Source organism: Crocodylus siamensis, chromosome 2 (genome assembly GCF_052110815.1).
Source record: "Crocodylus siamensis isolate JL-2025a chromosome 2, ASM5211081v1, whole genome shotgun sequence".
Taxonomy (NCBI): domain Eukaryota; kingdom Metazoa; phylum Chordata; order Crocodylia; family Crocodylidae; genus Crocodylus; species Crocodylus siamensis.
This window is the reverse complement of record NC_143396.1, coordinates 220,395,410-220,409,124: the sequence shown is the minus strand read 5'-3', so window position 1 is coordinate 220,409,124 and position 13,715 is coordinate 220,395,410. Positions and strand designations below refer to the sequence as shown.

At 47.0% G+C, this 13,715-nt stretch overlaps 1 protein-coding gene across 1 annotated transcript; it reads left to right on the top strand.

Annotated features, from left to right (window-relative positions):
* The first annotated feature begins 3,606 nt into the window (after positions 1-3,606).
* ACP2 (acid phosphatase 2, lysosomal) lies at positions 3,607-13,698 on the top strand. Its single transcript, XM_090033100.1, has 11 exons — positions 3,607-3,871; positions 3,960-4,055; positions 4,205-4,291; positions 7,037-7,189; positions 7,537-7,635; positions 7,810-7,899; positions 11,039-11,171; positions 11,267-11,355; positions 12,036-12,142; positions 12,676-12,851; positions 12,934-13,698. Exons 1-11 carry the CDS (start codon positions 3,749-3,751, stop codon positions 13,068-13,070), a joined length of 1,290 nt encoding a protein of 429 aa, XP_089889226.1. The 5' UTR covers positions 3,607-3,748; the 3' UTR covers positions 13,071-13,698.
* Positions 13,699-13,715: the final 17 nt, after the last annotated feature.

Here is a 13,715-nt window from a genome sequence, read left to right as displayed (position 1 = left end):
AGCACTCATATTGATTTGAAAGGATTTCTTTGAACTGACTGCTGGACTTTTTGAAGGGCTCTTGTTTGGACTTTCTGAAGGGTTCCTGGCTGCAGGTTTTTCTGGAGTCTTGTATGCTTTCCTAAAGAAAGCATCCAAGGAAGTTTGGACAGCTGTTCTCCAGGGAGATGGGCGACTCAGCAAACTTGTTCGCTGGCATGGCGTCACATCAGGTAAAGCATTGTAAAGTTTAAATTGACATCAGAAAGTTGAAACAGGATGTCAATTTATAAAAGTTGTAAATGCAAAAAGGTGCAACTTGACATATTGCAAGTTGAGAACTGACTGTAATCGTGTAATTTTCCTAATTAAAAGCTCTTAGGATTTTTTCAAAAACTGGCATGGGATTACAACTGTGTATCTAAATGTAAAAAATTGCATAGTGTTTTATTTGAGGTTATTAAACACTAACTTTAAGCCTACAAATATTTAAGCACCACATTCTTAACAAAGCATGGAATTCTTACTGCTGTCAACATTAAGGACTTAAGTAGTGCTGCTCAATGCATAAATGTTTGCACAACCAGTACGCCAGATGTGGCCTCCCCAGTGCTGAATAGAAGGGAGGAATTGCTTCCTTCCATCTGTTGGCAACACTTCTACTAATGCAGCCCAGAATGCCATTAGCCTCCTTTGCAAGGAGGGTATACTGTTGGCTCATATTCTAGCTTTTTCCTCATCATCTGTCATTAGGTTGCTGTCATGGGATGGGGTTGCCAGGGATGGCCATGATACCCCTAGGGCTCTTTGATCATGCCAAATCCTGCCCAATGGGCACCCTCTCTCTCTCCTGTCACATCTTGTTGTACTATAATAAATAGGGAGGCTGCCCTCAAGTTTGTATTTTGCGCCGTCCTGATGAACCCTACTGAACCCTGTGGGTTCTCGGACTCATTTTGGGTCCCACTCCAAATGGATGCCTCTTGGGACTGCTAGGGCCCTCTCTCTGGGCAGTTTCTGCCCTTAAAGGAGCAGGCATACCTTAGTGCCCTGCAGCAGTTGCCTGCCCCATTTAGTAAAGGACCCACACTTTCCCTGGTCTTCCTCTTGTTGCTGACATGTCGAAACCCTTCTTGTTACCCTTCATATCCCTTGCTAGCTGCAACTCCAACTGGCAACTTGCTAGCTGCTTTGGCCTTAATGATTTTATCCCTGCTTGCCCAATCAATATTCTTATACTCCTCCCCATAAACAATGCATGCCCCTGGAGGCTGGGGGAGTACAGTGACTGCCCGCAGGTGGTGGAGGCAGGGGCAGCAGTGTGGAAGCAGTGAGCAGGAAGCTCCTGAATGGAGCCACAGTGGTGTCAGTAGCACGGAGGGTGGCAAGCACCAACCGGCGGTCGGCGACCACCTGCAGATGCTGCAGGCAGTGTCAGTGGTGGCCAGCACCAATCAGGGACTGCCCGCAGATGTTGCTGGTGGTATCAGTGGCAAGCAGCGACTGCCCACAGCCACTGCCAGCAGAGTCGGCAGTGCTTCTGTCAGGAGGTGCACCCTTGTGCACCTCCTATGCATCACCAATGCTAGTTGTTTGTCCAAATTTCTACTTCTTGTAAGTTTCCTTTCTGTGTTTTAGCTCACTGAGATGTTCTCTGCTAAGCCAAACTGGTCTTCTGCCATACTTGCTAGCCTTCCTGCACATTGGGATGGTTAATTCCTGGACCCTCAGTAAGGTTTCTTTAAAGTACTCCCAGCTCTTCTGGCCTCCTTTCCCCCTCAGCCTGGCCTCGCAGGAGATCCTGTCCATCAGGTCCCTAAGTGAGTCAGTCTGCTTTTCTGAAGTCCAGGATGTGCACTCTGCTGGCCCTCCTTCCTTCCTTTCCTAATGGATCCTGAATTCAATCATCTCCTGGTTGCGGCTGCCCAAGTCGCTATCCACTACTACATTCCCCACCAATTCTTCCCCATTTGTGAGCAGCAGGTGAAGAATAGCTTGGCCTCTAGTTTGCTTCTCCAACACTTGCACCAGGAAGTTGTCCCCAACACTCTTCAATAGCTTCCTGGATCGCCTGTGCACTGCTGTATTGCTCTCCCAGCGGATGTCAGGGTGACTGAAGCCACCCATGAGAACCAGGGCCTGTGATCAGGAAACTTCCACTAACTGTTTGAAGAATGCCTCACCCACCTCATCCTTCTGGCCTGGTGGTCTATAGCAGATATCAACTATGACATCACCCTTGTCACTCTCCCCTCTGACCTATCCCAGAGACTTTCAACAGACCTATCTCCAGTTTTATACTGGAGCTCTAAACACTCATCCAGCTCTTTTACATAAAGTACAACTCCTCTTCCTCCTTTTGTCCCCTGCCTGCCCTCCTGAACAGTTTATACCCATCCACGACAGTGCTCCAGTCATGTAAACTATCCCATGACGTCACTGTTATTCCAATCACATCATAGTTCTGTGACTGTGCAAGGACTTCCCATTCTTCCTGCTTGTTTCCTGGGCTCTGTGCATCCATGTGCAGGCACCTGAGATAACTAGCCAACTGCCTCATAATTTCACAAGATGAGAAAGCAGATAGAATTATGTATCTCAAAATCAAAATCGGTGGTGTGTGTATGTATATAAGGCCACATATATTTGGCCTTCTTATATATGGTATATAAGGCCATAGATACATGGACTTCTTTATGAGACACAAAAAGGTGATAATCATAATGCTTTCCCTTTATAAATCACCTTTAATAACATATAAAGCCCCTGACACAATAGGCCAGATTTAGTTGAAGCCTATAGGTAAGACAGCAACTAAAGTATTACAATTATCATTACAAACAACATCCACACTTCTGTGCTCAACCAGAAAATATCTGCACATATGCTCTGTACGGCAGTTTTTCTCCCCAGAACCAGTCTGCTGTGAAACAGGAGCTATACCAAGTCAAATGCTGATGTATCAGAACTGCTTAAAAATGTCAGTAGTGACTTTTCTTAGTACACTAGGAAATGTTTAGTCTTAAACAAACCTGCTCCTCTTTCCCCCAAAAAAAGACCACAGCCATTTGTGACAGATGGTTTTTATTGTAAAATTTCCGTTCTTAACAGCGTTTGTTGTAATAATGCTGTGTACCTCAGTTTCCCCAACGAGCTGCACCCAAGGAAAGGAGGGTTAATAGAGGCCCTGCTGAAGAGAGCGGCCTACTGCAGAGACAACACTGAGGGCCAACAATAAATGGCTTGTATCGCTGTCGGGTGCCCGCCCTTTCGAGGAGGTGCTCTACAAGAACCGAAGGAAAAAGGCGGAGATAGGTGTGGCAATGACAGTGGACCCGCCCTCCAGCGGCCGGGCAGGGCAGGGCGTGGCGGGGCGGGGCGGGGCGAGGACAGGCTGCACTGGGTAACCGGGTCCGCTACAGCTCTTGAAGCAGGGTGAGAGGGCGGGACCTCGACCCCATTTCTCGCGCTGCTATTGGCAAGGAGCCCTCGCTTTGAGAGCCGGCCCTGCGGGGGGCGGGGGCCACGGTTCTGATTGACAGCTCGCGAGCCGGGACACCCTTCTCCAGACGTCGCCCTTCTCACCTCCATTTCCGGTGCGCAGCAGTTCACAGTCCCCACAGCCCTCATTCCCTCCCTTCCTGCAGCTTCCGTTCCTAGCAGGAGCTCGCGCCCCCCTTTCCGCGTGTTGCGAAATGTCCGTCCGGCCAGGCCCCGCGGCCGGCACCGCCCGAGTTCCGCGAGAGCTGCGGGCCAGCTGGGCAGCGCCATGGCGGCCGGGAGGCGGCGGGGCTGGGCGGCCTCCGCGCCGCTGCTGGTGCTGCTGGGGCTGGCGCTGGTCCCGGAGCCGCCGCCGCTTGCCCAGGCCCGGAGCCTCCGCTTCGTGACCCTGGTGAGGGCCGGGCCGGGGCGGGTGGCGCGAGGCCGGGCGGGTGGCGGCGGCGCTGACGCCCGCGGGCCCGGGCGCTGCTGTGTTGCAGGTGTACCGGCACGGCGACCGCTCCCCGGTGAAGGCCTATCCCCGCGACCCGCACCGCGAGGCCGCCTGGCCGCAGGGCTTCGGGCAGCTCACCCAGGTGCCTGCTGGGGGCGGGCACGGGGCCGGGAGGACTGCGGCAGGGAGGCGGGGGGGATTGGGGGGCAGGGAGGTTGGGAGATTGGGGGCAGGGGGCTTGGGCCGGGGCAGCCCGGGCTCCCTGATGACTCACTCTGGGCCTGCTGGCAGATGGGGATGCAGCAGCAGTGGGAGCTGGGCCAGGCCCTGCGGAGCCGCTACCATGGGTTCCTGAATGCTTCATACCAACGGCAGGAGGTCAGTGTCAAACAAAGCATCTGCTGGAATAGATTTTATTCCCCTTTCCTACAGAGCTACCAGAGACAGTTTAACCAAGTTAGCCTATGCATTGGTCCTTCCAATCCTTTTCCTTAAGGAGAATTGGGATGTCAGAGAAGGACTTAATTGGGAAGTCCTGGGTGTCAAGCTCCAAAGGAAGTGAACTCGGAAGGGAGAAAAAGAAAAACTGTAATATAGCTTGTAGCTGGAGAAACTGTTCTTTGTTCTCTGTCCCCAGCCCACCTGCCATGCCTGTGCAGTAGAGTGCCTATTCATGCAAGACCTTCCAGTAGCTGGATCTGTCATCTGTAGAACATCTGACCTACGCAAATGTTGTTAGCAAATGTCAGAAACCTAAGTTGCCCATTGAAGTAAAGTCCTTGGGATATAATGGATCTTGTCAAGCTGGGTTACATCAAGAAAGTAGAATATGCCTGTTCTCTGATTTGTTTCCACTGTCAATTTCTGAATTGAGCTAGGGAGATCTACTCGCCCTTAGCCTTTCATGCCTCATTGCAAACATCCCAGCTTAAAGGGCCAACAGGACTGAGGAGGAAAAAATATAATGAGCTTAAAACTCTTTGTCTTACAGATACTAGGATAAGTTCAGCCAAGGGTTAATTAGAAGCAATACCACTGTACGAGGGTTAAAAATGCTGTGAAATGGGCCCAGGAGTCAAAGTTGGAAGATAATATTTGGTACTGTTTCCCAAAGTCCTGAACCCTGATATTAAAAAAGACAATTTAAAATCATGGTTGATCATTCCATGGAGCAGCCTGCCCAGGAAACCAACTTAAGATAGTGCTTCTTGGAAAAGTAGCATGCAATTGCTGTCATTACTAACCAAACCTCTCTCTTTATTTGCATCCATGCTCCAAACCAGTTACTTGCTTTTTCCTTTTCCTTCTCTGTAAGTTTAATATTACCAACAGAGGAGTTTTCACCCAATTTGGAAACAGCTGTTGTGAAGTGTCATTATTCTAATATGGGGCCTTGTAAAAACTATGTACCATGGCAGCATAAAAATACATATTCCAACCCTCTTTTCCAGACTGTATGGTCCCTTCCTAAATCTCTCTCCTCTAAAACTTTTCTGTTTGCTTCCTGGTTAATGCAAAGAACAACCTTCTCCAGACTTTAGTTCTCTTCTCTGCCTTGCCTTCTCTTTTAGGAAGCACCATCTCTGGATTGCTGTCATGTGAGCACTGGTCATCTGACATAGCTACAGGCCAGATCCCTGTAAAAGGGTACTGAAACAGACATGTTTGTTTAAGGATTTAGTGGTTTGTTACATTGCTCTAGTCTGCTAATTCCTGATGCTCCTTCAGGGTTTACCTAGGCATTCCTTCATCTTTCCTAATGGAGAAGGGTTTTGCTGTAGCTTTGCTGAGTCATGGCACAGTTCACCTAAAGTGGATAGAAATAGTCTAAAAACTGAATAAATCTTGCTAAAAAGTAACAGTTTGCCAGATACAGTTTGATGCTCTGTGAAGTAAAGCAACAATGTTTCCCCTTTCACAGCACAGTTGCTCTGCAACTGCCCATTTTCAGTCACCATCACCAAAGCTCCTGACCTTTGGCTTCACCCCTGACTCCTCTTGCTTTATCTATTTCTTCTCTAATGCCCTGACTACCTGATGTCATACCTGATCTCAGCCCTCTCTCTGGGCCAGGCCTATCTGTCCCTCAGACCTGCTCCATGCACTTCTTCCCCCACTCCTACCCCAGTGTCTCTGGTAGGCAGTGGTAAGGTACTAAACTCTCAAAACCTTAATTCTTCTTGAAACTGCATTTGCCCTTCTCTCCTATGAGGGCCAAGCTTCCCCTTCCAAGCTCTGAAGTAATGAATGTTCTATGCTCTTTCCATCCTAGGAGCTGAAAAAGTTTTGATACAGGAATGTGAAGCTCGTTTGGCCAGATCTAGACCATAGGGCTTCTTGTGAGCTGGATGACCCATAAGCAGTGGTGATGGATTTAGTCCCCACACTTGTTAGAGCTGCTGTATCAGTGTGGCTCTGGCACCCAAGGGGTAACATCCCTGCTGCTTACCTCCCCTCCCCTCTATTCCCTTCCATCAATCTTTGTCACCAAAGGTGTCTGAGCCCCAAATAGAGTGATGGGTAAGGTGGGGGAAGGGAATGGCAGCAGCATTAACCTCTGGGTTCTGGAGTTGTGTAGAGGTGGATCATCCAGTCCATCAGAAGCTCTGTAAACCAGATGATGCACCTGCGAGGTTGGATGTTTGACACCCCTGCTTGAATGAATGAAATTTCAGCACCTTTTTCTGTCTGTACTGTTAAGTGTATCATTACTGCCATGATTGTGCTGAGACACAAATTCTTGCACAAATTTCTCAGTGAATCAGTTTCAGAGCTAAACTGAGCCAAGGAATCCACCCTCCAGTCCTGTGCTGTAAATGCTACATTTACTTTGTGTACTTGTCACCAAATACATTTCTGCTTCTTCTGCCTGCTTGCTTCTAACTCCTACTTCTCACCTGAGTTCCTCCTTCCCTCCCATCTGTCTCTCATCTCCATGCTGTGTCCCACACTGTCCTGTATTACACACCAAATTCCTTCTCCCCTACCCTGGGAAGTGTTCCATCTGTAATGGCCTTGGCACGCTTGCATGCATTTTTTTTTCTTTTTCTTTTTTTGCTCTGCATTCCCTTTTCCATGGTATAGTATTGATATGAGCAAAATGTATCGTCTCTACCCTGGTAGATCTTCATTCGTAGCACAGATTATGACCGGACCCTGATGAGCGCAGAAGCCAACCTGGCGGGCCTCTACCCCCCAGAAGGACTGCAAGTGTTCAACCCGAACATTTCCTGGCAGCCAATCCCTGTACACACAGTGCCTGACTCTGGGGAAAGGGTGAGTCATGTCAAGGGAAAATACTGTCAGCACAGACACTAGGTTCTCCTCCATCCAAGAGCCTTTCTCTTCAGTGTTCATGTTCACTCAGTCCAGAGCTTCCCTCCCATCACTCCCTGACCTGCCTTTCCTGCTCCTGGGCCAAGGAAGAATTCAGGGTCTCTGCTCATTCAGCACATTAAATACAGCATCTCAGTGGAAAGGAGATGCCTTCTCCTGGCAGACATAGAGGGTTGGGGTGTGGTACAGTTGTTAATGTCTGTTAGGAGGATTCTGTACTCAAATGTTCCAACCACCAAGCTCTTCTTTCTTTTTCTTTTCTATTTTTTTCTTTTGGCTCTGTCCAGCTGCTGAAGTTCCCATTGTCCCCCTGCCCACGGTATGAGCAGCTGCAGAATGAAACCCGGCAGTCAGCAGAGTACATGAATAAAACCAGGCAGAATTTGGTAAGTGAGAGTCCTGTGTAAGACAAAGGTTTCCAGAAACCTGTGGCAGGGAAGAAGCCAGCTTTACATAACCAGAGACAAGAGGGAGGGGTAGGAAAGTTCTGCTTTGCAGATTAGAGTGTGCACTGTGTGGTGGGCGAGAGGAAGGTCCCAGTCTCTTCTCTCTCCTTGCAGCGGTTCCTGAAGATGGTGGCAAATGAGACAGGAATCCAGGATGTAACCCTCGAGTCTGTCTGGAGTGTATATGACACACTTTTTTGTGAGGTGAGTTCATCTGAGCACCACCCCGCAGAGGGAGGGACCCAATATCTTTGGCTAAATTGAATGTGATTAGGGATTCACTAGACTGGAAAAACTGGATTTGGTGGGAAACAAATTTGTATTGTACAGAAATCTTCTCTTTCTCCCCTCATAATTAGATATAATCTGTTGCTTTCTCAATAACCCCTCCATCTCCAGGTGCACATCAGAAACACAGCCTCTTGCTGCATGGTTCAGAGGCTGCACTGGGGCCATAAGAAATAAACATGTCTAACAGAAGTTACTGCAGTCCCAAATGGTTACTTCACTGTGGGCAAACTTGAGTTAAAGTCTAAAATCCATCCTGGCTTTTTCTTTTGGTTCCCTGCTCAAATCATTAAAAGCTCCCATGTAATATTCTTGTGTCTGCCCCTCTCTCTGCTACTTTGGGCCATTCACTTCCTGTCCTATGCCTGAACTTTCCCACCTGTTAAGGATTAACTCTTCCCCCAGATTGCAAGAGCTATCAGGTTTAAGTCATCGTTGTTTGTAAAATGTTTTGAGACCCTCTCACTCAGGAAGGCCTTAAAAAAGAGTGCACTGTTATCTTTTGAATACAAAAATCATGTTAAGATGGGAGTTAAGGTTGAAAGCACATACCAATAATAAAGGGTTAAATACAAAACCAAACAAACATGTTAGCCATGTACTGTATCCCAAAATAAACATTTTAAACCCACAAGATTTAGAGTTAGTATTAAAATGAAAAGAAAGACAAATTTGTAAAGCTGAGGCAATGTACATTTAAAATAGCAAATAACTTTAACACTCTAGCTTGTAGTGTGTCTCCAGGCAATAAAGTACAAATAAAATTTCTGCATTCTGTGTGTATTTTCTCTGAGATGAGATTTAAACTGATTTTTAAAATATGTATTAGATGTTTTGTACTTTCTACCTTTATGGTATGATTACAGAGTAGAATTTAGGGTATCTTGGCCATCTTTATCAAAGGCAACCTGTGGTCTCAATACTGATGGCAGCCATTTTGAAAGAGGCAGTGGTGGCAGCAGAGGGGAGCCTGGATGTAGGCTCCAAAACCACGTGCGCAACTAAAACATGAACGATTAACACATTAATCATGTGCATTAACCACAATTGACAGCCCTATTAAAAACTGGTGCAAGCATCTGTACAGAAACTGTGTTTAGTTTAATCTTGTAAACAACAAGCAAACAAACTAGATTAGATTAAACTGAGATCACATTTTGCCTAAATTTAAGTCTGTATATACCTGAGAGTCTCAACCAGGACGTTGCAGCACCCTGAGGTGCTGTGAGATCTTTTTAAGAATGTTAAGTGTGCAAACACACACAAATGATTCACAAGATAAACTCCGATTTCCAATGTGAATCCATAGTGTCCAAAACATTCTGACTTGTGGTCTTTCTGAGCTTTCTGTAACAGAATTGCTCTTTTTTTACAGTAAAAAAAAAACAGTGACAGCTTAGAGCGAGCATTTTTTGAGGCATGTATCAGGTGTAAAAACACTAGGAACCATTGCTTTGCAGTGTTTGAAATAAATCCATTTAAAGACGCACTTTCTTATTTAAACTGCAAGTTTGAGTACTGATAACGATGGAGAGCTCTGATCCTGGGAAGGAGATCCTCCTGCTTCACACAGCAGAATTGTTTTGTTTGTTTTGAGTGCAAAATTCAGCTTCCCTAACTCAGGAATCATGACTAGCACCTCCACAACATAGATAGGATCCTTGTTTGATCACTACAGTTTGGTCAAAACCTTCAGGGTTTGCCTACGCATAAACAAACACAAAGCAGAACAGCTCTAGGTTTTGGCAAGACCCAGACCATCAAATTACCCGAGTATCTAAATACTACAAAATAACATGTTTCTAAGGAGTCTGCGCTAAACCTCCCTTAGTCAGCTCATCAATTAATTTAACTGAATAGTCTGAGTTTCACCATTATTTATTAACAGCGAAGGTTTGCCCCTTCTAGACTCAAAGATTCCGTCTGGATTGTTTGTTGCATTCTTAAGCCTCTGGTTTCTGTCATCTTGTTTGTCCTTTTGGGCAAAGCACATAGTAGTGTAGTAGTAGCTTTTGCCATTCCTTGATTGTTTCAGACCTCCTTATTGGCACGAGTCCTGCTGTCATGAAGGAATGTTGATGAAACTACAGTTACTAACAAATAAATTCCAGTGGCAGAAACACTAGTGGCTTGGAGCTCTGTTCTTTTGCAAAAGTCCTCCTTGTTAACAACCTGCTTAAACTTTCTTTGGATGTAAAGGATCTAGAATTCAAAGAGCATCTCCTTGGCAAATAAAGAAATGGGGGCACCCTGAAGGAAAGCTCCTCCCTACATTGGTACAACAGGACTGTACTGGAGACTAGGTATTTTCCTTAGTTACTTAGAGCTCCACTTCTTTCTAACTCTCACAAGCAACACTATAAGGGAAAGACTTTGCTGAGTAATACTGTCTTTTTTCAAAGCTGAGGCAGGAGATTCCCCTGCCCCTCCCCCCACCACTAGCTCAAACCAACAAAAAGCTCCAAAACCAGAATTTCCTGACTGCTTAGTAAATGAATGCAGAAGCAAATTTACTTCCCAGGCTGCTGACAGGTACCTGATCTAAGCAGTGGTGAATAGATCCAAAAGTACTCCGCATAGTTTCTCTTGCATTATATTGGCACATGCTCTAGAAATGTGACACAGGAGAGTTGTTGACCTATTTACCTTCTGCTGCAGTTCATCCATCTATCCAAGTATGCTGGCTGTGTACAAAGCAGACTCTTTCTGTGTCTCCCTGCTCCCCATGTTCTTACCATGGAAGTTATTAGGCCCCTCTCCTGGATGCAGTGACTGCTACTAAGCACTAGCACTCTGCTAGTGGCCCTGATCTTCCCTGCCTGTAGTAGCTTTGTCTGATTCTTTCATGTTCTTGTACTTTGTATTTTTATTTCTGGCTCTGTGTAGTCTTGAGAAGTCAGAATCAGCCCCACATAAAATAGATGTCTCTTGGGCTCACTCTATACACCAACTGTGTTTATACAGAAACACAGTCCCTGGTTTTTAGTATCACTATTAGTCCCTATGCTTCTCCAAAAACAGTGACCATTCCCATTACTATCCCATTACTTTCTAGCAAGCACATAAGATGACGCTACCACCATGGGTGACATCAGAGGTTATGGTTCAGCTGAAACAACTAAAAGACTTTGGCTTTGAATACCTGTTTGGGATCCAGGATCGAGTGGAGAAAGCTCGTCTGCAAGGCGGTGAGTGGACAAGATGGGAAGGAGGTGGGGCAGGGTAGGACTCTCCTGCTGCCCAATCTAGCTTTAGGGTCTGATCAGCCATTCTTGTTCCTCAGGGGTGCTGCTGGCTCAGATTAGGAAAAACTTGACTTTAGCAACAAATACCTCTGCACCTCGGCACCTGAAACTGCTTGCCTACTCAGCGGTAAGTCAGAATGTGGGAGCTGCCCTTGTCCATTCTTCCCATCTGCTGTAGGTTTGAGCCTTGATTGTGGTGTTGAACCTTCCTGTCTTTCCATGTAGTCTCTGTCTACCATATCCAAGAGACATAGCTCTGCCTGTTGCTGGGTCTGCTGTAGACTACTAGAAAGTGGCCCTTCTATATACCTCCCTCAACACAGCTGAGCCACAGACAGAAAGATGGGCTTGGGGGTTACTACTCCCCAGCCTTGGTAGTTGGGTGGGGGCTTTTCCAGTGTGGCATCTCAGCAGGTGATGGATTCAGACACTTATCTCCCTCCTGCCACCTGATGAGCTGGAATGTCCAGTGTCTCTTCCAGAGTTGCAATCAAAGTGGTCCCTAAAGGCTGACCCCGGGGGAGTAGGGTAGGCTGGTATGTACAGCTGCATCTCATTCTTCCTATTTCCTGGTACAGTCTTCTGTACCAGAGTCACCTGATTAGCATCATTGCTCCTCTCCCCTTTCTCTGAGTCATCAGAGCATGGGAATGCACAGGCTTTCCCTTCTCTGATATGGTTCTGAGTTAGGTCCCCCATGCTCAGCACAGCCTGTGGTCCCTTTTGAGGCTCCCCCTTTATGGATGTCATCCCAGGTGTCCTTTCCTATTTGTGAGGGATGATTCATGTGTTCTGTTTCTTCCTCAGCATGACACCACACTCGTGGCACTGCAGATGGCTCTGGATGTCTACAACAGGGTTCAAGCACCATATGCCTCATGTCATATATTTGAGCTGTACGAGGAGGAGGATGGGTGAGGGCTACCAAAAGGGCATCAGCTTCATCCCAAAGGTTAAACATGTAGGCTAGACTCCAACTTCATGGTGGCACCCGCTGCCTTGCCCCCAAATAGGGAAGAGAAAAAGAGATGGGAAATACCAGTACACAGTACACCCACCCAGCTCTTTGCTGCCACTTTTATTTCGGATGGTGGCACTTCTCTGATAAACTGGAGCTGATCAGTTGTCCCACATGGCTGATCAGAGAAATGGTGCCTTTTAAAATAAAAGCCACAGCAAACAGCTGGAGTGGCTTAGCAGTCCTGTGTAGCTATTTGCTACAGCTGTGTATACCCTCAGTTACTTCACAAACCTTCACCTTTGTAGGGGGGTTAGGAACCCAGCCCTGCCAAGTATCTGGGTACAACTTTACCAGAACAGTGAGTAAAAAGTAGTTACCTTTATAGAGTGCAAAACAGATGATGGAAAGAGGTGGGCACTTGATGGTCATGGCAGGGATAGTTCCAGCCAAGGGAAGGTACCACTTGTATATCTGTTCTGTTCACAGCAACTTTTCTGTAGAGATGTTTTTCCGGAATGAAAGTGGGAAGGAGCCTTTCCCTCTGATGCTGCCTGGCTGTCCACAGCGCTGCCCCCTGGGGGATTTTCTGCGACTCACAGACCCAGTCATTCCCCAAGACTGGGAGCAGGAATGCCAGATAGCAAGCAATGTTCAGGACACAAGTGAGTGCTGTATGGTCGGTGGAATAGTAGAAAAATGAGAGCTTGTGTGCTGCTATGCTGACTTCTTGCGTTCTCCTTGCAGAACTGATTGTGGCTCTAGCTGTCTGTGGATCCATCCTCTTCCTCCTGATCATCCTCTTGTTGACTGTCCTCTTCCGCATGCAGTCGCAGCCTCCTGGCTACCGGCATGTTTCCAATGAGGGAGAAGAGCAGGCATGACAGTCACTCCAACCTCTCCTCATGCAGCAGGAGGGAGCAGTGCTGTTCCCAAGGATGAGTGGATGTCCTTCAGTGATTGAGTATTCTTCAGCTCTGACCATTGCTCCCCAGACTGAAGCTGGGCTTTGACAAGACTTTGACAGAACCTGGCTGCTCCTAAAACTAAACATGTTTGCAGAAGGTGAAGTGCCACAAGTGGGCTGACTTCAAAGAAATAAAATATCCTCTCCTGAACGTGGTGTGCTATATGGAATCCCGAATTCCAATTCAGTACCACCACTCAAGGACTCCCCTTCTATCCAGTTTGGCCAGCCAGGGCATTGCGTCTCAGGAAGACTTTTTCCTTCTAATGATTGTAAACTTTACCACTCACCCAGACTGCAGCAAAGGAGCTGGATCTCTCCAAAAAGCTGTGATCTCCTGCTCAGCCAGGAACTGCCTTGTTCTTTTGTCAATTTTTGTGTATATTGTAATCAGCCTAGTGGCTCAAGACAATGGAAAGGCTGGGCCTGGGCCAGAGCCCCAGCTGGTTAGGGACTGAATCCTCACCTGCTCTCTAGGCACTCTGAGCTGCTGGAGATCACAGGCAAATTAGGAATACTTGATTAAATCATTCCTGTCTTTGCTACTTGATTGGTGCTAGCA